The 26,231-nt window shown below is 36.3% G+C and overlaps 1 protein-coding gene across 11 annotated transcripts in view; it reads left to right on the top strand.

Moving 5' to 3' along the window:
- ATF1 (activating transcription factor 1) overlaps positions 1-26,231 on the top strand; it is a 55,757-nt gene that overhangs the window by 14,860 nt on the left and 14,666 nt on the right. For 6 of the 11 annotated variants that reach the window (XM_072972809.1, XM_015238109.3, XM_015238110.3 and 3 more), the window contains exons 3-4: positions 21,292-21,411; positions 23,829-23,929. In XM_072972809.1, coding sequence (XP_072828910.1) covers positions 21,292-21,411; positions 23,829-23,929 — 221 coding nt within the window. Of the gene's footprint in view, positions 1-19,913; positions 19,934-21,291; positions 21,412-23,828; positions 23,930-26,231 lie in introns of those variants that run through there. The other 5 variants (XM_072972812.1, XM_006202970.4, XM_031683007.2 and 2 more) reach the window with 2 other exon arrangements.

The following is a 26,231-nucleotide window of genomic DNA, read 5'->3' as shown; positions in this document are numbered from 1 at the left end:
GTCAGAAATCATTTGGGCATGTTTATCTATTTCTGGGTTCTCTATTGTGATCCGTTGATCTATATGTCTATCCCTTAGTCAGTGCCACATTGTCTTGATTACTCTGTATAGTAAGCCTTAACATCCAGAAGATGCTTCTTCCTCTCATTTTATTCTTTTTCAAAACTGTTTTGGCTTTTTTAGGTCCTTTTCCAAATACATTTTATAGCAAGCTTGTCTATGTCTGCAAACCTATAGATCAGATGGGAATAGACATCTTGTTGAATCTTATAATCCTTGAATATGGTGAATCTCTCCAGTTATTCAGTCTCCTTTGATTTCTTTCCATTTCATTTTGTCATCTTCAACATACAGATCCTGTACTACATGTTTTGTTAGACATACCTAAGTATTTCATTTTCCTTGGCACAGTTGTATATAATATTGCATATTTTCTTTGGAGCTATTGTAAGTGATACTGTATTAATTTTGGATTTCACTTGTTTGTTGTTAGGATAAAGAAATGTAATTGATTTTTTATTGATCTTGTACCATGCAACATTGCTGAACTCACATATTAGTTCTAGGAGGGATGATTTTGTTTGTTCGTTTGTTTTTTAATATTCCTTGGGATTTTCTATGTATAGTTGTGTCATCTGCCAATAGAGATGGTTTTATTTCTTCTTTTCCAGTCTACATGCATTTTATTTTTTTTCGCACCTTATTGCACTGGCTAGAACTTGCAGAACTGTCTTGAATAGAGTGGTGAAAATGGACTTTGCTCCCAATTTCAAAGGGAAAGCATTCATTCTTTCATTACTGAATCGAAAGTCACAAATGACAAATGCTGGAGAGGCTGTGGAGAAAAGGGAACACTCCTACACTGCTGGTGGGAATGCAGTTTGGTGCAGCCACTGTGGAAAACATGGAGATTCCTCAAAAAACTAGGAATAGACATACCATATGACCTGGGAATCCCACTCCTGGGCATATATCCAGAAGGAACCCTACTTCAAAATGACACCTACACCCCAGTGTTCATAGCAGCACTATTTACAATAGCCAAGACATGGACACAGCATAAATGTCCATCAATAGGTGACTGGATAAAGAAGATGTGGTATATTTATACAATGGAATACTATTCAGCCATAAAAACTGACAACATAATGCCATTTGCAGCAACATGGATGTTACTGGAGAATGTATTCTAAGTGAAGTAAGCCAGAAGGAGAAAGAAAAATACCATATGAGATCGCTCATATGTAGAATCTAAAAAAAAAAAAAAACCATAAATACAAAACAGAAACAGACTCATAGACATTGAATACAAACTTGTGGTTGCCAGGGGGACAGGGGTTGGGAAGGGACTGGGATTTCAAAATGTAGAATAGATAAACAAGATTGTACTGTGTAGCACAGGGAAATATATGCAGGATCTTGTGGTGGCTCACAGCGAAAGAGAATGTGACAATGAATGTATATATGTTCATGTATAACTGAAAAATTGTGCTCTACACTGGAATTTGACACAACATTGTAAAATGACTATAACTCAATAAAAAATGTTTTAAAAAATTAAAATTAAAAAAAAACATTAGCTGTAAGTTTCTTATAGATACTCTTTGTGAGTTTGAGGAAGTTCCCTTCTATTCCTAGTTTCCTGAGTTTAAATTTTTTTTTCATGAAATGATGTTAGATTTTTCAGACGCTTTCTCTGCATCAACTGGTGTGATCATACGATTTTTTTCTTCTTTGGCCTGTTTGGACGTGGTGGATTATATTTTTAAATGTTAAACAAGCCTTGCATACCTAAAATAAATAGTACTTGGTCATGGTGTTATTTTCTTTTTATATGTTACTGGATTCTGTTTGCTAATATTTTGTTGACAATTTTGCATCTAAATTCATGAGAGATACTGACTGGTCTGTGTTTTGTTTGCTTTTCAAAACAACTTTTTATTGAAGTATAGTTGATTTACAATATTGTGTTTCAGGTATATAGCAAAGTGATCAGTTATCCATATATCCATATATATCCATATCTGTATATATATGTATATGTATATCTTTTCTTTTTCAGATTCTTTTCCATTATAGGTTGTTACAAGATATTGAATATATCTTGTACTATACAGTGTTTGTTTTTGTAATATCTTTAGTCTCATAAAATGAGTTGGAAAGTATTCCTTTCCTTTTCTTTTCTGGAAGAGATTGTATAAAATTGGTATTCTTTAAGTGTTTTGTAAAATTTTCAAGTGAAAACTGGACCTAGAGATTTCTTTCTTTGGAGAACTACTTGGGCTATTTTATCTTGGCTGAGTTTTGGTAGTTCGTTGTTCTCAAGAAATTGATGCATTTCTAGGTTGTCAAATTTACAGAGTTGTTTGTAGTACTGCCTTGTTACCCATTTAATGGCTGTAAGGTCCATAATGATAACCTCTGTTTCTTTACTAATTTTGGTGATTTGTCTTCTCTTTTTTATCTTTGTCAGTCTTGCCAGAGGTTTATAGATTTTATTTATTTTTCCTGAAGAACTCACTTTTTGTTTTATTGGTTTTCTCTATTGTTTACCTGTTTTTAATTTATTGATTTCTACCCTTTATTATTCCCTTCCTTCTGCTCACTAGAAGAAGATGAACAAAATAAACCTAATTTCTTGAGGGAGGAACTTATATGATTTGAGATCTTCTTGGGTTTTTTGTTTGTTTTTGTTTTGTGTTTTGGGGGAGAAGAGGTAATTCTTTAATGGAGAAACTGGGGATTGAACCCAGGACCTTGTACATGGTAAGCATGTTCTCTGCCACTGAACTATACCCTCCCCCCTCTTTCCTCTTTGTTTTTGTTTTTTTTAAACATTTTTTTATTGAGTTTGAGTCACTTTACAATATTGTGTCAAATTCCAGTGTAGAGCACAATTTTTTAGTTATATATGAACATACATATATTCATTGTCACATTTTTTCTGCTGTGAGCTTCCACAAGATCTTGTATATATTTCCCTGTGCTATACCATATATGATCTTGTTTATTTTCCTCTTTGTTAATAAAAAATTTAGTGCTATAAATTTCCCTCTCAGCACTTTAGATGCTTCCTACAATTTTATCAAAATTTTCATTTTCATTCACTTATGTGTATGTTTTAAATTTGAGACTTCCTTTTTTAACCAGTTGGTTAATTAGGAGTGTGTTGTCTAGTTTCCATGTGTTTAAGGATGTTTCTATTGTCTATGTTTCAGAAAAGATACTCTGATTACATTTCTTTTAAATTTGTTGTTTATTACCTAGAATATGGTATCAATGAATATTCTATGGGTGTTTGAAAAGATCATTTTTCATTTTTTTCACCTTATTAATATAACTGAAGTATCGTTGATGTATACTATGTTAGTTTCAGATGTACAACATAGTGATTCAGAATTTAAATGCATTACAAGATGATCACCTTGATAAGCCTAGTAATCATCTGTCACAGTACAAATTTATTACAGTATTATTCACTGTATTCCTTATGCTGTACATTATATTCCCATGACTTACTTATTTTATAAGTTTGTACCTCTGATCCCTTCGCCTATTTTGCCCAACCTTCCACCCTTCTCCCCTCTGGCAACCACAGGTTTGCTCTCTGTATCTGTGAGTTTATGTCTGTTTTGTTTTGTTTATTCATTTGGTTTGTTTTTATAGATTCCACACATAAGTAAAAACATACAGTATTTGTCTTTCTCAGTTATTTCACTTAGTGTAATACCCTCTAGATTCATCCATGTTGTTGCAAATGGCAAGATTTCATTCTTAATATATATATTCTACACACACACACACACACACACACACACACACACACACACACACACACACACACACACACACACACACCACCATCTTCTTTATCCATTGATGGATGCTGAGGTTGCTTCCATATGTTAGCTATTGTAAATAATGTTGCAGTCAACATAGGGGTGCATATATCTTTTTGAATAGTGTTTTTGTTTTCTTTGGGTAAATACCCAGAAGTGGAATTATTTACCCAGAAGTGGAATTGATGGGTCATATGATAGTTCTAGTTACAGTTTTTTGAGGAACCTACATACTGTTTCCCATAGTGGCTGAACCCATTTACATTCCCACCAACATTGCACAAGGGTTCCCTTTTCCCCACATTCTCCACACTTATTTTTTATCTTTTTGATAATAGCCATTCTGACAGATGTGAGGTAATAGCTCCTTGCAGTTTTGATTTGTATTTCCCTAATTAGTGATGTTGGACATCTTTTCAGGTGTCTGTTAGCCACCTGTGTATCTTTTTTAGAAAAATAATCTGTTCTAGTCTTCTGCCCATTTTAAAATGTGGACTCTTTGGCTTTTTGGTATTGGGTTGAATGAGTTCTTTATATATTTTGGATATTAACTCCTTATTGGATGTATCATTTGCAAATATCTTCTCCCACTCAGTAGATTGTGTTTTTGTTTTGCTGATGGTGTCTTTTGCTGTATAAAAGCATTTAAGTTTGATGTAGTACTATTTATTTCTGCTTTCATTGCCTTTGCCTGAGGAGAAAGATCAAAAAAAAAATTACTAAGACCAGTGTTAAAGAGTTTACTGCCTCTTTTCCTCTAAGAGTTTTATGGTTTCAGGTCTTACACTTAGGTCTTTAGTCTATTTTGAGTTTACTTTTGTATATGGTCTAAGAGTGGTTCAGTTTCATTCTTTCATTTTGAAAGCAGATTAAGTTATGAACAGCTCAGATTTTCTCATAATCTATTCATTTATTTTGCAGACAATTTGAAATGAGGTATTTTGTTACAACTCTTTGCTTGAGAAAATATAAGAAAATGTATGAGGAATAGCTAATTTCTTCAGCGGGATGTGAGAGTAGATATAACTTACAAATACCATGCTATAATAACATTTTATCTATAGTAGACATTGAGGATAATTTAGATACATCATCTTATAATAGCTGTGTCTATAGTGTTAGTACTTTGGACTTGGCCTATAGAACTGCTAGACTACAGTCCAAAATTACCTAAAGTAATATGAATTAATAGACCTAAAGGGTTCATAATTTAAGTTAATCAGTATATATGGAGGAATTTAACATGAGAGGTCTCATGTAACAATCTATGATGAGATGAATTTTCCCCAGAATATAGAGTGAATATTCTAAGTACAACTGAAGTATAATAGTGGCAAAATCTTATTGTAATGTGTTAAGATAGACTTAGTGAAGTTACTGAAAATGTCTGAATGTTGGAAACCCAAGAGGTCTTGAGTATATGTGAGCTTTTTTTGGTGGTGGGGGGTGGTAATTAGGTTTATTTATTGATTTCTTTTTATGGAGGTACTGGGGATTGAACCCAGGCCTGATGCATGCTAGGTATGCACTCTACCACTGACCTATATACTCTTCCCTACATGTGAGCTTTTCAAAGGAAATACAAGTACACACAGTAGCATTCTCTGTTCATAAAAGGCTTTTGTGGTAAAAAGGACTAAGAACAACAATTACACCTTAGAAGAAAATTTAGTACATTGTTATCACATAAAACTATTTAGAGGAACCATGGCCAGCAAGTTTCTGTCTTTAAGGTTGACTTCAGCTTTGCTGAACTCATTAAAAAACATTGAGTTTGTATCTCAGATTTTTCATATTAAGTGCATTTTTCTAAGTAATAATATAATTTTGAGTACTTGTTTTACTTGAGAAGAAATTTTATGGTTCTGATATCTCTTCCAGTGGAGTAACAGAATGTGTGTGTTTTGGAAACAAAATTAATAAATCAGGAACTAATTTGCAATACAACTTTGTCCTTACAGAATCTATGGTAAATTTTTTTAAATGATTAGTGTGGTCTTAAAAAGAAGGTATAGCCTGCATTTGGATACAGAGTTCTATATATTTATTAGGTAAACTTTCTTGTGTTGTTTAAATCTTCTTTCTCACTTTCTATTTGTTCTATGACTGAGAGAATTGCATTAATCTTCCATTATAATTATGGACTTATTTCTAGTGGTCCTTCAGTTTGTGCTGTGATTGAAAGTCTGCTATGAGGCTGTTAGTAAATGAATGTAGATTTTTAAAATCATTATATACTTGTGGAGAACAGTTCCTTTTGTGTCTTTATTTCTAGAAATGCTTTTTAAAGTCTAATTTGATACTAATTTGGATTTAATTTGGTAGTATCTTAATGGCATCTTTTTCACCTGTGCTGTTACTTTCAAACTTTCTGTGTCCTTATGTTTTAGGTATATGTCTTGTTAACAGTATATAGCTAGATTAAAAAAAGAGATAGTCTCCTAGAGTCCCTCCCCCCTAGTTTTTAGATACTGTGGATTGTGCTTAATGAATGCACTTACATATGTCTGTGCTGCACATGAATTGTTTGATCACAGAGTATACAAATACTTAGTTACAGTAGTTTTACAACAGTTTTACAGACGTCTACCAATTCACACCACTGCCAGAAGTGTATGAGAGCACTGTTGATCCATTTAAGTGCAAACTTAACTGGTGGATATGTAGCAGTGTCTCGTGGTTTTTGTTTTGTTTGAGGTATAACTGACATAACATTATGTTAATTTCAGGTGTACAATATAGTGATATATTTGAATACATTGGGAAATGATTACCACAGTAAGTCGAGTTAACATGTCACCATATATAGTTATAAAAGTTTTTCTTTCCTTCTGATGAGGACTTTAAAAATTTGCTCTCTCAGCAATTTTCAAATAGGTAATACAGTATTATTAACTGTAGTCACCATGCTGTATATTACATTCTCATGACTTATTTATTTATAACTGGAATTTTGTACCTTTTGACCCCCTTCCACCTATTTTGCTCACCTCTCACCCTCTGCCTCTGGCAAACACCAAATCTGTTTTCTCTTGAGCTTGTTTTGTTTTGATTCTACATAAAAGTGAGATCATGTGGTACTTGTCTTTCTGGGTGACTTATTTCATCTAGCATAATTCCCCCAGGGTCCATCCATGTTGCTGCAAGTAGCAAGATTTCATTCTTTTTTATAGCTGAATAGTATTCTGTTGTAGTCCGTTAGACTTTCCTTTTAATTGAAGTATAGTTGATTTACAGTGTTGTGTTAGTTTCAGGTGTATAGCTTAGTAATTCAGTATCTATATATCTATAACTATTCTTTTTCAGATTCTTTTCCATTATAGATTATTACAGGATGTTGAACATGGTTCCCTGTGCTGTTCAGTAGGTCCTTGCTGTTTATCAGTTTTTTATATACTGGTGTGTATCTCCTAATCCCAAACTCCTAATTTATCCCCTTCTCTCTTTTCCCTTTGGTAACAGTAAGTTTGTTTTCTATGACTGTGAGTCTCTTTCTGTTTTGTAAAGTTTATTTATATAATTTTTTAGATTCCACATATAAAGTGGTATCATAGGATATTTGTCTTTCTGACTGATTTCACTTAGTATGATAATCTTTAGGTTGATCCATGTTGCTGCAAATGGCATTGTTTCCTTTTTTATAGCTGAGTAATATTCCATTGTGTGGATGTGGTTGTGTGCTTGTATACGTGTGTATACACATACCACATCTTATCCATTCGTCTGCTTATGGACACTTCCATCGATGGTTGCTTCCATGTCGTTGCTATTATAAATAGTGCTGCTGTGAACACTGGCGTGCATGTATGTTTTTGAATTGGAGTTTTCATCTTTTCCAGATATATGCTCAGGAGTGGGATTGCTGGATCATATGGTACCTTTATTTTTAAAATTTTTTAAACTTTTTTTTAATTGAGCTATAGTCATTTTACAATGTTGTATCAAATATTTTTAATTTTTTAATGAACCTCCATGCTGTTTTCCATAGTGGCTGCACCAGTTTACATCCCTCCCAACAGTGTGGGAGGGTTCTCTTTTCTCCACAACCCTCACCAGCATTTATTATTCATAGACTTTCTGATGATGGCCATTTCTGACTGGTGTTAGGTCATACCTCATTGTAGTTTTGATTTGCATTTCTTTTATTAGTGACGTTGAGCATTTTTTCATGTGCTGATTGGCCATCTGTTATGTCCTCTTTGGAGAAATGTCCAAGTCTTCTGCCCAGTTTTTGATTGGGTTGTTCTTTTGTTATTGAGTTGTATGAGTTGTTTTTATATTCTGGAAATTAAGCCCTAGTTGGTTGCATCATTTATAAATATTTTCACCTATTCCGTAGGTTATCTTTTTGTTTTATTAATGGTTTCTTTTGCTGGGTGAAAGTTTGTAAGTTTGATTAGGCCTCATTTTTGTTTATTTTTGCTTTTATTTCTATTGCCTGGGTACCCTAGGAGAACATTGCTAAGATTTGTCAGAATGTTTTGCCTGTTTTCTTCTAGGAGTTTTATGGTGTCATGTCTTATATTTAGGTCTTTAAGCCACTTTGAGTTTATTTTTGTTTATGGTGTGAGGGAGTGTTCTAACTTCACTGATTTACATGCAGCTGTACAGCTTTTCCAACACAGCTTGCTGAAGAGACTGTCTTTTCTCCATTGTATATTCTTGCCTCCTTTGTTGAAGATTAATTGACTATAGATATGTGGGTTTATTTCTGGGCTATTTTATTCGATTGATCCATGTCTTTTTTGTGCCAGTACCGTGCTGTTTTGATTACTGTAGCTTTGTAGTATTGTCTAAAGTCTGGGAGGGTTATTGCCTCTAGCTTCATTCTTTTTCCTCAGGATTGCTTTGGCAATTCTGGGTCTTTTGTGGTTTCATATCAATTTTAGGATTATTTACTCTAGTTCTGTGAAAAATGTGCTGGGTACTTTGATAGGGATTACATTAAATCTGTAGATTGCTTTGAGTAGTATGGTCATTTTAACATTAATTTTTCCAATCCAAGAGCATGGGATATCTTTCTGTTTCTTTGAATCATCTTTAATTTTATCAGTGTTTTATAGTTCTCAGTGTATAAATCTTTTACCTCCTTGGTCAGGTTTATTCCTAAGTTTTGGTTTTGGTTTTGGTTTCAGTTTTTTGATGCAATTTTAAAAGGGATATTTTTTGTGTGGAGTCTTTAGGATTTTCTATATAGGGTATCATGTCATCTGCATATAGTGATGATTTTACTTCTTCCCTTCCAATTTGGATCCCTTTTTCTTTTTTGATTGCTGTGGCTAGGACTTCCAATACTGTGTTGAACAGAAGTGGTGAGAGTGGGCATCCCTGTCCTGTTCCACATTTTAGCAGGAGGGCTTTCAACTTTTCACCACTGCATATTACGTTGATTATAAGTTTGTCATAAGTAGCTTTTACTGTGTTGAGATGTTCCCTCTACCCACTTTGGTGAGAGTTTTTACCATGAATGGATGTAGAATTTTATCATATGCTTTTTCAGCATCTATTGAGATGATCATGTGATTTTTGTCCTTTTGTTTTGTTGACATGGTGTATCACACTGATTTGCATATGTTCAGCCATCCTTGTGACCCTGGGATGAATCCAACTTAATCATAGTGTATGATCTTTGTGTTATTGGACTTGATTTGCTAATATTTTGGGGGGAATTTTTGCATCTATATTCATCAAACATTTGCCTATAATTTTCAATTTTGATAGTGTCTCTGGTTTGGTATCAGGGTGATGGTGGCTTCATAAAATGAATTTGAGAGTGTTCCCTCCTTTTCAGTCTTTTGGAAGTGTTTGAGAAGGATCAGTACAAGTCCTTTGTATGTTTGGTAGAATTCCCCAGTGAAGCCATCCAGTCCTGGACTTTGGTTGCAGGGAGTTTTTTTAAATTACAGATTCTATTTCACTTTTAGTGATTGGTTTGTTCAAATTACCTGTTTCTTCTTGATTCAGTTTTTATGTAGTGTTATGTTTCTAGAAACTTGTTCATTTCTTCTAGGTTGTTCAATTTGTTGGCATATAAATTGTTCATAGTATTCTCTTATGGATTTTTGTATTTCTGTGGTATTGGTTTTACTTTTTCCTTTCATTTCTTACTTTATTTGGATCCTCTCTCTTTTCTTCTTGGTGAGGCTGGCCAGAGTTTTGTTGATTTGTTTACTCTTTTAAACAACCAGCTCTTAGTTTTATTGTTTTCTTTTTTTAAATTTCTGCTTTGTTTCCTCTCTGTGATCTTTATTCTCTTTCCTTCTGCTGACTTTAGGTTTTGTTTATTGTTCTTTTTCTATCTTTCAGGTAGTAAGTTATGTTGTTTATTTGAGATTGTTCTCATTTTCTGAGGAAGGCCTGTATCACTATGAACTTCCCTCACTTCCCTCTTAGGATTGCTTTTGCTGCATTCCATAGATTTTGTATGGATTTGTTTTCATTGTCATTTGTCTTGAGATTTTTAAAATTTCTTCTTTGATTTCGTGGTTGACCCATTGGTTTATTGGTAGCATGTTTAGTCTCCATGTAATATTTTTTTCTTGTTTTTCTTTCTGTGGTTGATTTCTAGTTTCATGCTGTTGTGGTCAGGAATGATGCTTGAAATAATTTCTGCCTCTTAAATTTGTTGAGGCTTGTTTTATGTCCTAGCATATGGTCTGCCATAGAGAGTGTTCCATGTGTGCTTGAAAAGAATGTGTATTCAGGGTTGTTTTGTTTTTTTTTTTTTTTTTTTTGGATGTAATGTCCTGAAGATACCAATTAAGCCTAACTTATTGTGTCATGTGGAATTTCTGTTGCCTGATTTTTTGGTCTATAATGTCTGTCCATTGGTATCAGTGGGGTGTTAAAGTCTTCTTACTGGGTTCCCATTAACTTCTCCTTTATGTCTGTTAGTATTTGTTTTATGTATTTAGGTTCTCCTGTATTGGGTGCATATATGTTAATGAGTGTAATAGCCTTTTCTTGTATTGATCCAGTTATCATTATGTAGTGTCCTTCTTTATCTTCCTTTATGGCCTTTTTTAAAGTCTGTTTTGTCTGATATGAGTATTGCTACCCCTACTTCCTTGACATTTCCATTTGCATAAAATCTTTTCTCATCCCCTTTCAGTCTGTGTGAATCCTTCACCCTAAAGTGGGTCTCTTGTAGGCAGCATATTGTAGGTTTTATTACCCAGTTTGTCATTCTGTGTCTTTTGATTGGAGCATTTACTCTATTGACATTTAAGGTAATTATTGGTAGGTATGTGTTTATTGCCATTTTAAACCTTGTTTTCTGGTTGATTTTGTATTTCTTTGTTTCTTTTCTTTTTTTCCCTTTTGTGGTGTGATGGTTTTCTTTTGTTATTATGCTTGAGGTCTTTTCTTTTTGGTTTTTGTGAATCTGTTTGTGTATCTTTTTGATTTGTGGTTACCTTGGTTTTCAAGTGTGTTAGCCCATTATTGTATCTACTTGCTTAAGAGATTAGTAGTCATATAAATGCAAACACATTCTAACAAAATCTACATTTTCTTACTCCTGTCCCTCACATTTTGTGATTTTGATGTCCTATTTTACATCTTCATGTTTTATCTTTTAGCTGTTCTTACTGTATTTAAAGTCACTTTCACAAAATGTTTTTATTGTCCCCCCTCAATCTATGTACTTGTTTATTTAAGTGTTCTACAATTCTTTTATATATTTTCTTTTCCTGTTGTGATTTTTCCTTTACTATACATTGTTTCTATTCCACTTAGAGAAGACCTTTCAGTATTTCTCTTAGGATAGGTTTAATAGTACTGTACTCTTAATTTTTGCTTGTGTAAGAAATTCTCTCTCTCATTGTATGCTAAATGATAGTCTTACTGGGTAGAGTATCCTAAGTTGCAGGTTTTGCCTTTCAGGACTTTGAATATCTTGCCACTCCCTTCTGGCTTGCAGTGTTTCTGTAGCAAAATCAGCTGACATCCTTCTGGGGGTTCCCTTGTAACTAACTCTTTATTTTTCTCTTGCTGCCTTTAGAATCCTTTCTTCATCTTTAACTTTTGCCATTTTAATTCTATGTCTTGCTGTAGATCTGTTTGGGTTCATCTTGTTTGGTATCCTCTTTGCTTCCTGTACTTGGTTATGTTTCCTTCTTTAGGTTTGGGAAGTTTTCAGCCATAATTTCTCCAAATACATTTTCAATCCCTTTTTCTCTTTCTTCTTCTTCTTGGACCCCTATTATGTGTAGATTGGCATGTTTTATGTTATCCCATAAGTCTCGTATGTTGCTTTCTTTTCTTTCTTTTTCATTTGTCTTTCTGTCTTCTGATTGGGTGATTTCCATTATTCTGTCTTTCAGATCACTTGTTCTTCTGCAGTATTTAGTTTGCTATTAATTGCCTCTAGCTCAGTTTTCTTCTCAGCAATTGAGTTGTCTAATATTGATTGGCTTCTCTTTATAGTTTCTAGTTCCTTGTTGTAGTGACCTGCATTTCTATTGATAGGCTTTTCTTAATTCCTTTGGCACTTTTATTACCTCCTTTTTGAACTCAGGGTCTGGTATACTGGAGTGGTCTATCTCATTGTTCTTTCAGGGGATTTCTCTTGTATTTTTGTTTGTTTGTTTGTTTCTTGGTGGGGAGGTAATTAGGTTTATTTATTGAATTACTTTTTTCTCTATTTTTTTCAGTTTTTTACCAGGTAGAATTGTTACAGTTTGACTGCACATATACAATATATTTGTATGTAAACACATATATACAATATACTGCACGTATTTTTTAATAAACTTTTTTTAGAGCAGTTTCAGGTTTATAGCAGAATTGAACAGGAAATACAAAATTCCCACATAGCCCTCCCCACTCATACATATATACTCCCCTGTGCTCAACATCCCTCATCAGTGTGACATATTTGGTACAGTCGATGAACCAACATGGACACATTACTAGCCAAATTCTGTAGTTTACATTAGGGTTCACTCATGATGTTGTACATTCTATGAGCTTTGACAATTGTGTAATGACATATAGCCACCACTATAACATCATACAGATACCTTGTGATCCATCTATTTATCCCTCCCTCCCTCCCTCTCCCCAAACCCCTGGAAACCACAATCTTTTTATTGTTTCTGTAGCTGTGCCTTTTCCAGGATGTCATTTAGTTGGAACTGTACAGTTTGTATCCTGTTCAGACTGGCTTCCTTCATTTAGTAATGTCTTTTAAGTTTCTTTCATGTCTTTCATGGCTTGATAGCTCTTTTTATTTCACTGCACGTATATTTTTTAACTTACATATATGTACTGTTCATCATTTCTAAGAACGTTTAGAGCTTTAGCTTTTAAAACTTTCATAGTTACTGAAGGATAAAGCCAACCACAAAATAAAAATCAATTCAAAAAAACATACACCTTGCTATAAACAGCAACATTATTTAAATTGCCAAGATATGGAAGCATCCTAAGTGCATGTCAATAGTTGAATAGATAATGAAGATACAGCATACATATATATAATGGAATACAACTCACCCATAAAAAAGAAGGATGCTTTGCCATTTGAGGCCCTTCATTTTTTTTTTTCACTTCAAAAACCAGCATTTTATAACTGGCATAAACATTTCCATGACATCAAAAATAACAAAATACCTAGAAATAAAACTTAACCAAGGAAGTTACCTATACTCTGAAAACCAAAATGACACAAAGAAATGGAAAGATTTCTTGTGCTCTTGAATTGGAAGAATCAACACTTATCAAAATGGCCATACTACCCAAAGCAATCTACAGATCCAATGCAACCCCTGTCAAAATATTCATGACATTTTTTACAGAACTAGAACAAACAATTCCAAAATTTATATGGGACCATAAAAGACCTCGATTGCCAAAGCAATCTTTTGTAGGTTTTTTTATTTCCCCCTCTTCATTTCTCTTTTCTTATGGTTTGATGATGAGAGAAGTTCCTTTAACATTTGTTGTAAAGCTGGTTTGCTGCTGCTGAATTCTTTTAGCTTTTGTTTATCTGTGAAGCTTTTGATTTCTCTATCAAATCTGAATGAGAGGCTTGTTGGATAGAGTACTTACTCTTGGTTGTAAGTTTTTCCCTTTCATCACTTTTAATATATCGTGCCACTCTCTTTGGCCTGTAGAGTTTCTGCTGAAAAGACAGCTGATAACCTTATGGGAGTTCCCTTGTATGTTATTTGTTCCTTTTCTCTTGCTACTCTTTAATAGTTTCTCCTTATCCTTAATTTTTGTCAATTTAATTACTTTATGCCTTGGTGTGTTCCTCTTTGAATTGATCCTGTGTGAAACTGTGCACTTCCTGGATTTGGGTGATTGTTTCCTCTCCCAGGATGGGGAAGTTTTTGGTTATTATGTCTCCAAAATTTTTCTCAGGTCCTTTCTCTTCTCTTTCTGGGACTTCTGTAATGTGATTATTAGTGTGCTTCACATTGTCCCAGAGTTCTCTTAAACTATCCTCATTTTCATTCTTTTTTCTTTTTTCTGTTCTGAAGTACTGATTTCCACGAATATATCATCTAGCACATTGATCTGTTCTTCTGCCTCATTTAGTCTATTCTTGGTTCCTTCTAGTATGTCATTCATTTCAGTGATTTTATTCTTCAACTCTGAGTATATTTTCCAGCTCTTTGCTAAAATCTTCACTCTGCATCTATACTCCTCTAGAGTTCTCTGGACATCTTCACCATCACTTTAAACTCTTTCTCAGATAAATTGCCTATTTCCTCATCACTTACTTCTGCTGGGATTTTATCTTGTGCCTTGGCCTGGGAGATGTTCCTCTGCCGCCTCATATTGTCTTTCTATTTGTGTTTTTAGGTAGATTAGTTATGTCTCTCAACCTTGGAGAGGTAGCCATCTGTGGGAGCTGTCCTGCGCATCCCAGCAGTACACTCCTCTTTTGTCACCCAAGGGCCAGGGTCCAGCCAGTCCCAGGGTAGAGTCTGGCCTGTGTTTGTGGACTCCTTCCACAGGCTTTCGGATTGTTATTTTCTTATTTCTGGTATTTGCTCTGTGGTGGATGAGGCTGGACGCAGGTTTCCTGGCAGGAGGAGCTGGTGCCTGCCCACTTCTGGGTGAAGCTTGGTCCTGGACCTCCAATGAGTAGGGCCAGAGACTTTGTGGCTTAGGTAGTCTGTTGATGGGTGTGGCTGTGTTCCCACCCAGTATTTGTTTGGTCTGAGGCCTCCCTACAGGCTGTTGGGCGGGGCTAGGTCTAGGTGCTAATGATCCAGTCAAGATGTCAGTCTCCAGGAAAGCTCATGTAGATGAACACTCCCCTGAGTGAGGCCCAGCCGTCCCCTATGTCTCCAAGAGAGCTTCCAAAACCAGCAGGGAGGTCTGGCCCATGTTCCTATGAAATCACTGCCTCTGCCCTTGAACCTGGTGCATGCAAGATTCTATGTACACAACCTAAGAGAATGAAGTCTCTGTTTCCCCCAGTCCCATAGGGCTCTTGGAGCTAAGCCCTACTGGTCTTTAAAACTAGATGTCCTGGGGTCTCCTCCTTTTCCCAATGCCAGAACCCCAGGCTGGGGAGCCTGATGTGGGGCTTAGAACTCTGATGTGGGAGGGCCTCTACAACTGACTTACCCTTCAGCTTGTGGGTCGCTCTTCAGCTTGTGGAGGGGTATGGAGCCTGATTTATATGGCGAGCATGCCCCTCCTACCATTCTGCTGTGGTTCCCTCTTTGTTTCCAGTTGCAGAGTACCTTTTTTTTTTTTTTTTTTGCTAGGTTCCAGTCTTTTTTTCAATGGTTGGTTGTTTAGCAGTCAGTTATGGTTTCGTTGTAGTCGTGAGAGATGAGCTTTTGTTCCTACTACTATGCCATCTTGACTGGAAATCTCTTCTCATTCTTTTAATTGGGAGCCTCTTCTTTTTCATTTTACTTGTATTTCTTTGTCTCTATGAATTTAGGAGAAACAGCCACTGTGGTTTTGAAGGCTGTTTTTATGTGGTAGTATCCCTGCATAGCCTGTGTGATTCCAATATTGTTTTTTGTATGAATTCCTGCTGCATCTTTCTTCAGGGTGTGCTAGCCGTTATCCCTTTGTAGGGCAGTATGATTGGTGTTACGGTGACCAGAGCCTGTACTGGACGTTGGGTGGGGCCTCCTCTTTGCTCTGTGGTTGTCACAGACCTGTTAGGGGAAGGGTCTGCTCCCTGGTTGTTGGAGGTGAAGCACCCAGATCTAGTTCCAAGCTGCAGTGTGAGGTAGGTGGGACTGGAGCTCTCCTGCAGGGAAAGGAGCTCCTGCGTATTTCTTCCCAGGAGCTATCCACCAGGAAGTTTGTTCTATGCCGTTGCATGCTACCCGGGGTGCATGCCAACAAAGTATACCATTGTTGGTGGTGCCCTTACCCCCACCTCTGCTGTGGGAGCACAGTTAAATCTGTTCAGATTTCAGCCCCACTTTTGTATGTGAGTGCCCACAAAGCCTGCTGCTCCTGGCACTGGACCTGTCTGCCTCAGCTGTAGGAATGCCAGTGGTTGGCTCACATGTCCCTTGGGTGCTATCATCACAGTCACCAGTATAAACCCATGGAAGCCTCACATTTGTATGTGATGTAGGAGCACCAGGATTTGGCTCAGATTTCAGCCCCACCTCCATGTGTGGGCAACCCACCCCAGAGCTTGTAGCAGCAGAGCCATGCCCATTGTGAATCTGGGCTCCATCCTGCGCATACCCCCAGGTGCAACCTGGACCACATTCCAGGCCCTGTGGGCTGTCTCTGGGCAGCCACACCAAGTCTTCTCCCCAGGTCTGCCCCCAGAAACCTGAGTTTTAATGTTTTTTTTCTCTTTTAATCCCATAAAACATAATTATTTTATGTATTCATCATTATTTGCTTTTTTCCACACATTTATCATTTTCTTTTGTCTTCATTTCTTCTTACATGTCTCAGCTTTCATTTGAGATTGCTTTTCTTTTACCTTAAGTATTTGCTTTAGAAAAACCTTAGCACTGTAGACATTGTGGGCTGGATAATTCTTTGTTGTGGCAGTACTGTGCACTGTGGGATATTTAGCAGCATGGCCTTTGCCCACTAGATGTCAGTATCAACATACAATTGTGACAACCCAGAATGTCCCCAGATGTTGCCAGATGTCCCTGGGGGAGCAAAACCATTCCTGGTTGAGAACCACTGCTTTAGAGTTTACTTTGATGTTAAGTCTGCTGATGGTAGTGATTTCTTTGTTGTTTGTTGAAAATACCAATTTCATTTTCATTTTTAAGATATTTTCATGGGGTGTAGAATTCTGAATTTTTTCTGTACCTTTAGTTGTACTGCAGCTTCCATTATATCGTGTTTAGGTGTAGAATTGTTTATTCCACAAGGCAGTTACTGGGCTTCTTGAATCTATGGATTGATGTCTGTCATTATATTTCTATAACGTTTTCAGCCATGATCTCTTCACATTTTGTCTCTGTCCTACTCTCTTTGGCCTTTTCATTCATATCTTTTAACCTCTCATATGTTTTCCATCTGTTTCTCTCTCTCTCTTGCAGTTCAGATAATTTTTTCTTGTTAGCCAGCTCACTAATTTTCCCTTTAAGCTTTGTTTGGTATATCGAGATTTTTAAATTTTCAAGTATTGTATCTTTGTTTTTAGAAAATCTGGTTCTTTTTCAAATCTACTGTAGTTTTCTTTTTCCTGAAGGTATTTTCAAGCTTGTCTTGAAACATATTCTACTGTTTGTTTAAACATAGTAATAAGCATAATTATTTTAATAATCTGTGTCTGATAATGTTAGTCACTTAATACTATTGATATTACTTGATACTTATCATCACTTGATACTGATTAGACCTAAGTAATATTGATAATGTCGTATTTCTGCTGTGTGCTGTTTTTGCTTCTTGCACCAGGTGCCTTGTATAATTGGTTATTTTAATATTCTTTACTATCCATTAAATCTTTTGTGGCCAAGGATGCAGCTGCCTTTCTCCAGAAAGAATTTACTATTGCCAGGTGCCTGGGGAACCACTTTCAGGATTTGAGGCTTTTTGTCTTTTCATCTGGGTGATGTTAATTTAAACTAAATCTGCGGAGAGCTGGTTACATCATCTTCAGCCCTTCCCTCCTCCATACCAATGCAATTTTCTTTCTGTTACCTTATCCTGAGGGATATGGCCCTTCGAAAGTTCCCGCTTAATAGGGGGTCTCCTATCTTTCCCTAGAGAAAATCCTGGCCTTTTATGACCCCCTCTCCTTTGAGAGCAGTTCAAGTCTGCCTTGATAAATGGTTTTGTTTGTTTACTCTTTTGTTCTTGCTCTACTTCAGATTTTGGCTTGGTGATTTAGAATCTAGAGTCTTTAGAGTATAAGAAGCAGAGGAAAGAGAAGTGTCAAGAAACGTAAAATGTTTAAGATTTTACCCTGCCTGCAAGCTACTAAGCTAGATTGTCTCAGTTTCATGGATGCTGGCAGAAGACATCAGAGTCCTGGTTCAGAAAGAAGGGACTTTATAACTTGCAGCACAGCAAAAAGCATAAACTTCAAGTTTGCTCAGTTTCAAGGGACTGCCTTCCAAGTCCCATGGATGCAGAGTGGCTCAGGTGGATTTACAAATGAGTAGGTGTTAACTTTCCAAGAAGGAAGGGAAGGACTTTCTGGGCACGTGAGGGGATATCATGCTAAGTAAGGCCTTCTGGTAGGAAGGAGTAGAAAGGACTATCAGACTCCCCTTTAGGTGGAACTAGAGGAATATGGTATCAGATCAAACAGGAGAGGCAGGAAGGAGCCATTCTGTGCAGGGCTTTGTAGACCACTGTAAGAAGTTTTTATTAGTTTTTAAATTATTGTTTGTTTGGCTTTTAAGTTATAATATTTAATAACATTGTTTTCATATTTATTTTTATAAAATAAATTCGTTTATTAAGTTACCATATAGTTATGGCAAGGCCATAAATGGTATAAATCTGCCCAAGCCTATCTGACTCCATAGTCTGTGTGCCTTTGTGGAGTTAGAAGACTTTGGATTCAGACTCTGAAAAATAGAGGTTCCTTTCCCATGCCACTCTACTAACTCCCCACCCTCCCTCACCCAAATGTTTACAGTCAAGGGATCCCCTAATTAGGGAGCTAAAGAGTATGCTAATTTTTGCCAAGTCACTTGTAGAGGAGTGAGCTCAGCTAACCCCGTGGAGTGAGAGGAAATGGGGCTTGATTCTACAGCTCCAAAAAAAAAAAAAAGAATCCTTTTCTTTCCACTTCTAACATCTCTAAGAGGGGTTCTGAGGTTGGCACCATAGTGTGTTAACAGGTTCTGAAGATCTAGTGCTGTACTGTCTCACATGGTAGCCACAAGTGGATATTTCAATTTTAATTTAATTTTAAATTTAAAAATCAGTCTCTTAGTCATAAAAGCCGTATTTCAAATGCTTGATGTTCACATGTGGCTAGTGACTGCCATATTGGATACTGCAGACATAGAACATTTCTGTCAGTCATTTCAGAAAGCTCTGGTAGCACCAAAAAGTAATAGAGGCAGTCATCTGTGTTTCAACCTCAGGTTAAAGTTGGGGTTGTGAAGAGGGCAGCTCCTTCCTTTCCTTCTTTGAGAACGATCTCAGGATTTAGATTATCACTTTCGACAGTGGCAGTGGGAAGACACCAGGCTTTCGGACCCTGAGTAATGAGCATTCAGTGAGGTTAGAATAGTGATAATAAGAGGAAGGAGCTACTAAACTAGATATATATAGATACAGTGCTTTTTTCCCCTCTTCTACCTGCAAGACCCACAGTCTGCACAAAATCAAAAGGATTGCAAGAAACCATGGAGGAATGATTGTTTTTATCATTTTAGAAATGTAAATTAACACCATCAAAGGCTCTCATTATTGAGTGATTGGCTTTAGTTAGGGTCTGAAAGTGAGGGGACCTCAGTGTAATGGTAATTGTAGAGTAGGACTCTTTAAGAGTCATGAATTGTTTTTTTTTTTAATTCATTAATTTCTGTATCCCCATTTTGGGATACTGTTACAGAGAAACAGAGCCAGACACTTACTAAAGGCTGGAAAATTTCATTCAGACTAACACCGTAGGGAAGAGAGACTCTAGCATAAACTGAGCTCAAGTCTGCTGAAACAAAAAGGTGGGTGCCTTTATAAATGCTGGGGTGTGCTAAAGGAAAAAAGTACTGAAGGTGTTAGGTGGGGAGGTGGTCAGAGTGATTAAGCCATCTGTGTTGGCTAATTGGTGCTTATCAAAGTTAGGCTCCTACCCTCCCACACACCCACAGAGTCTGGGAGGCAAGGGCCCTATCCTTGATAACTGCATTTCAAAGGGATGACTCCCAGGTCCTTGAGAAAGACATTTTTAGGTTGTAGAAGATTTCTATCTCAAGGGTCAGAGTAAGGATTTACAACTGCAAGTTTTCTAAAGGAAATGCTCCTAAAAAAGTGAAGTCAAAGATCTATAGTCAGGTTTTGGCTGGAACAGTTATGTTGGCAGCATTGAGCTTTCTCAGGCAGGCATTCTAAGGAGGCTGAGTCAGCCTAGGAACATAACCTTGAGCTGATAGAAGCTGTGCTAGAGTTTGGTCATGTCTCTTAGTGCGTGAGGGAGGCTCATGGGGTCATTGATGCTGAAAGTTTGCAGTTCTCAGTACCTGGATAAAATTTTATATATAGTATTTCACGACCTGGGCATTTTGGGAGAATGGTAAGACTGGAATTTATCCAATCTTGGGAAAGGGTAAAGAACTTTCAGTGAAAGGGAATAAGGCACTGTTTTGGGGGCCTGATGCAAACAAAAGAGGGGAGCTGTCAAGAAGGTGATTTTCAGGACCTGAGAAGTGAACCCAGGGTAGTCCAGGGGAAGGCAAGAGATCTCAAAATATCTGGGAAAGATTCTTGGAAGAGGTAGAAAGCTGAGCTGAGTCTTAAAAGGATGATGGGTGGGCTTTTCTTGGTTTAGCATTTTATTGCGGTTTTTTACATGAAACCCCATCTGATTGCCACAGAAATAAAATTTAATAACTGAATCATGACATTATAATTTATTTTTCTTTAAGAGACACTGCCCAAAGTTGGTATCTTTCTAACTTTTTTGACTCTTGATTTCTTGATTGGTTTTCAACCAGATCTCTTTAGAATAACATGTTCTAAAGAGCCACGTTTTTATACTCAGTTTCTTTGCCCAAGATACCATCCAGCCCCATCCCCCAGAGAACTGTGTATCCTTCAAGACCCAGCTGCAGTACCACCTTTCTTTGCTCCTATAGTGCAGTACTTCCTACTTTTCTACTTATATTATAGCTCTTATTCTGTTTGTTGTACTCTCAATCCCCTAGTGCAGTCTCCAGCCCGCATGAGATGCCTAATATGTGATTAATAGATATAGTTAAAGGTAATAAGCTCTGAAATGTGTTTTCCAGTATTAAGAACTCAGCTATCTTACGTGCATAGGTATAATATATATTATGTTAATTGGATTTTTATTTGTTCTTAGATGTCATTAAGAGGATCTGCGCCAGTGACAATTGTACCTCTTCCTGGAGAGCAAGTACAGGTTCAGGGGGTCATCCAGACAGCTCAGTCTTCTGTAATTCACCCACCACACGTGCAAACGGTACAGAAATTCAAAGACTTAGTGGTTGAGAGAAGGGACTTTTGTACCCTGAGTCTTCAGACACACTGAAATTGCTGTAGTTATAAACCAAAATAATACCAAAATAATAAAGTTGTCTTAGAAATAAGACTATAGAACAAATGAGGCAAATAGAAAAGTTTCAGAACTTCTCATTTCATATAATATATATAGCCCAGTGAAAATAGAAGACAATTTTGCAGAAAAGTTATGCTTAGAATTTAAGGAAGTGAAGGATTTTCTGAAAAGAAAGCACCTTTTTATCGCACTGGTGTCCTTCATGAAAAAGAATGAAGAAAGGGTGATGATGTGAGCGTCTTAGCTAAGTAAGAAAGTACCTACCGCGTGCTTTATGGTGGTCAAATGAAAGAGTTCTCTCATAGTAAAATTCTTACTTATATCTGTCTACCTTCATGTTAACACCTGACAACAGTAGGAAGGAAAGAGCCATTCTGGGTTCCTTTTCTTTCTACTCTTTCTCCCCATTTTATCTTCTGGCTCCTGTGAGTCTCAGAATGCCTTTGGTCATATAATTTTTAGAAGCAGCTATCCTGGAAGAAAAGCTGTGTAATTTAACATTTTCATCTTGAAAAAAAAAAGAAAGATATATATATATATATATAGTGTCTGGCAGTGTTGTCAACTCTAGAGCTGTATCTTTATGTAGTTTTTTCCCTATATGAAAGGTGACTACTGTATGGAATTTTGAATTTTTATATGAAGATTTTGCTTTTATTTGTTAGTGCTGTTATTAAATAGAAGTACTTGATCTTAGTTATAAGTAATCGCTTAGCTTTAGGAATTAGTTTCTTCTTGAGTTTAATGCGAAGCTTTGGAGTAAATTTAGTGAAAACAGCAAAAGATTTAAATTGCAAATGGCATATCTATGATGTTTGAGGAAACACAGAAGAGATGGATCTTTAATTTATTATTGGTTACTGTTATTTCTTAATTATTACAGGTTGTGACCAGTTCTTTTCTATCAAAAGATGTATATTTAAGATAAAATATAAGAAGGTAGTTGTACATTAGAACTTTTCTTTGAAGGAGATTATAGAATGTAAAAAAAAAAGCATTTCTGGAAATTTAAGATCTAAGTCTGAATAGTTTAGGGGAAAGTTTTATGTAGACAGTAAATAATGTATAGAACTTATTTGTTACGTCCTTTCTAGAAGCCTGTTTTGTTGATCTTATTGGGGGATGGGGGGTGGCTGGTCAGTGGAGGTACTGGGGATTGAACCCAGGACGTTGTGCACACTAATAGAGCATGCACTCTACGACTGAGCTATATTACCTTCCCCTGTTTATCTTTTTGTTTGTTTGTTTTTGTTTTTAATGAAGGTGAAGTCAGATGTCACAATGCAAATTGGGACAAATGTTGGGAAATTTAATACATTTTAAAAACTGAAAATAACTTGTTTCCTCAATTGTAAGACACTGTTTTAACTTAAAACTTGCATAAGGATATAGTATTGACTAGTTTTAAAAGGTTAATTATTAATAATAGTTAACAGTGTGTGCTTGCCATGTGCCATGCACTAAGTGCTTTTACATGTATTAACTCATTTAACTGTGAAATGAGGTAAAGCTAATTATTATAGATTTTTAAGTTGCATATGTTTATACCTGCCCTCGCCAATGACCCCCACTTTGCTAAATAAATCTAACGGTTGTTCTCAGTCCTTGTTTTGCTTTCACCTGCAAAGCAGCATTTGACACAGTTGATCGTTCTTTTCTCCTCAATACACTGTTTGCTTTAGTTTTTCCAAGGACGTCTCACTAATTTGGTTTTCCTCCTGTCTCACTGGTGGCTTGTTCTTGGTCTTATTTGCTGGTTCTCCCCCTTCCCAACCTCTTAATGCTAGAGTGTTCCTGGATTTTGTCCTATATTTATCCCTTTATCAAGCTCAGTCTTGTGGCTTTAAGGACTATCTAAAGAGCTGTGACTTCCAGTTTGTATGTCTAGCCCAGACCTCTTCCCTGATGCGAAAGCCGGCATAGTCAGCAATATCATCAATAACATTATCTGATAGATAATAGTTGGGTATATGATATCGTTTCAAAGTTATCATGTGCAAAATCCAAATCAGACAGCAATAATGATACTTTTTAAAAAAGAGCCTGATCTTTACAACACTAGTGAAGTAGTACTGGTTTATTTTGGGGATAGACTTTCTTTTTAGTTCTGAGCCTGCTGTATTAAATGTTCCTTTCATTAGTTTGGGCTCCTGAAACGAACTTTCTCCTTTTCCCTCAATTTCTTTCTTTTAGACCTTAGACTTAATGACAAGTGAATTTGAGTGGCAGGAGACAGATCACTTTTTGTGAAAGTAAAAATTAAATTTAATTCTGTTTCTGCCTGTTTGGTTCACCATAGTAAAACCAGTTCTGTTTTTCAGGTGTCATCTTTATCAGAAAGTGAGGAGTCTCAGGACTCATCCGACAGCATAGGCTCCTCACAGAAAGCCCACGGGATCCTAGCACGGCGCCCATCTTACAGGTGAGTACTTGTATCAAACTGAGTTTGAATGGTTCTGTGCAAAGCCAATTATATAGAGAAGGAGCATGTGTTTGTATAGGAAGGGAAGTGTTAAGAGAGAGATTTGAGCCAGATTATGAAGGGCCCAAGTTGTGTGCTGAAGAGGGCCCAAGTTGTGTGCTGAAGAGGAATTTAGACTTATCTTCTGGCAAAGTATTAGATTTCCATATTTACTGTTAGATAGTTAACTTTAATAGTAGTGTGAAATTAGGACTGCAGACTTTAAGAATTGAACTACTTTGTGTTCCTTTTCTTAGCTTCCTAGTTCTGGGCCTTTGTCTCTCCCTTATATGTGGGTCCCTTTACTAAAACACATTCTTCAGGCCTCATTTCCTCCTGGAAGCCTTCTCTGTTTATTTTCTCTTCACCCCCCCAACACCAGGTTAGGTCTTTCTTCTGCGGCATCTTTTTTACTGACCGCTATTATAGTACTTACCTCATCCTGTTGGAATTCCTGTTAATGCATGGGCCACATGTCCTTAAATAATTTTGGGGGGTATGATCCTAGGGCCTAGCAAAATGACTATATGAGAGCAGATGTTCAATAGTTACTTGCCGAATGAATGGAAAGCTGGAAGTAGTAGAGATAATTCACAGAAAGCTTTTGAAATAACCTACGTGATTTCATATAGATAGTGGGATCTCTTGGGTGTAGGTGGATTTGAGACACTTCTGTGGTGGAATTCACTAAACCTGGTGACTAGATAGTAGAAGGAAAGGGAGACAGAAAAGGATGAAATGCTGTCTTTGAAACACAAACAAACACAGTAAGGTTTTGGCTGTTATGAGAGAATTTTGTATACAGTATAGTCTTTCCTGCCTGACAGAATAAGTAGGAAAGACTTCATAAAAGACGTGGTTTGGTTCATTACAAATCTGATAAATTTTGTGAGCGAGGAGCAGGGAGGGTTTTTGTAAGGCAGGAAAAGAGCTGCTTAGGCTGAAGGAACAGTGTAATAAAAGGTAGAGTATATGATATGAAAGAGGGTAGCCTTTTCTGGGAGTTGGGAACTTTAAGGTGCAGGGAGAAAGAGGAGGTTTAGCAAGAAAAGGTAAATAGGAGCCAGATTACATAGAACCTTGTTACCGTGCTAAGGAATTGGGACTCTACTGAATAAAGTTAATGAGCAGACAAAATTTTGTCTGTGAATTTGGGGGGGGGGGTGAAAAATAAGCACCACCAAATGAGCTTATAATCTGAAACTATGAAAAGCTGAATGAAGTAATCCATTATTAGCAAGAAGCGGCAGATACAATGAACAGAATTAAACCTCTAAAGAACTTTAGATAATAAAATTGCCAGGGAGTGTAAGTATAATTAAAGTTGTTAAAGACATAAGGAATCAAAACTCTTGTACTAGAATAAAAGGCTGGGAGATTTAAAAAAATAACTGGGTCAAACTTCTGGAAATGAAAAATATAACTGCTGAAGTCTATTGAGGAATTTAAAATATATAGCAGAATAGATATAACTGGAAGGTACAGCTCTGAGTAAAAATTAAGAGATAGAGAAGATAGAATGGGAAGGTCCAACACACAAGGTGCATCTAATAATACTTGCAAAAGGAAAAAATGGGGAATACTTTCAGTTTCTTTTCTCTCTAGGAGAGAAAAGGTAATGACTAAATTTCCAAGACATGAATTTCTCAGCCTTAGAAAGTGAGGTCTCACACAAGATAAGTCATAAAACTACATCTGGATATATCTTACGAAGCAAAACTGGAGGGCCGCAAAGATAAAAATAAGATCTTTAAAGCTTCCAAAGACAAATTACCTCAAAAGGACCAACTGTTAGGCTGACAACAGACTTTTGAACAGTAGTATTAGAAGACAGTAGACTAAAATCTTTAAATGCCAAGAGAAAGTAACAATTGGCCTGGAATTATATACTCACCTGAACAGTCACTCAGAAATAATGGTGAAATTAAAGTCATTTCAGACTGATTTCAGAAATTACTAAAGGGTATATGTCAGGAAGAAAGAAATGAAACCAAATGGAAGGAGTGTGAATATAATAAAGAATGGTGAACCAAGACATTCATTTAAGTTACCATTGACTTTTTAGAACAATACTAATAATAATTAATTTGGGTACTTTAAAAGCAAAATGGAAAGAAACAGACCAGGCAGAAACATGTAAGACAAGAATGGTCTACTGGAATCTTTTGTTAATTACCTTTAGACTTACCTTAGACTATTAGAAGTAATCACCAAAAGAATACAGATTAAAAGTTTAATTTCCAAATAGCAGAGCTCTTCCAGC

This window comes from Vicugna pacos, chromosome 12 (genome assembly GCF_048564905.1).
Source record: "Vicugna pacos chromosome 12, VicPac4, whole genome shotgun sequence".
Classification (NCBI taxonomy): Eukaryota; Metazoa; Chordata; class Mammalia; order Artiodactyla; family Camelidae; genus Vicugna; species Vicugna pacos.
The sequence above is the reverse complement of the archived record's forward strand: the minus strand, read 5'-3'. Positions and strand labels throughout refer to the sequence as shown.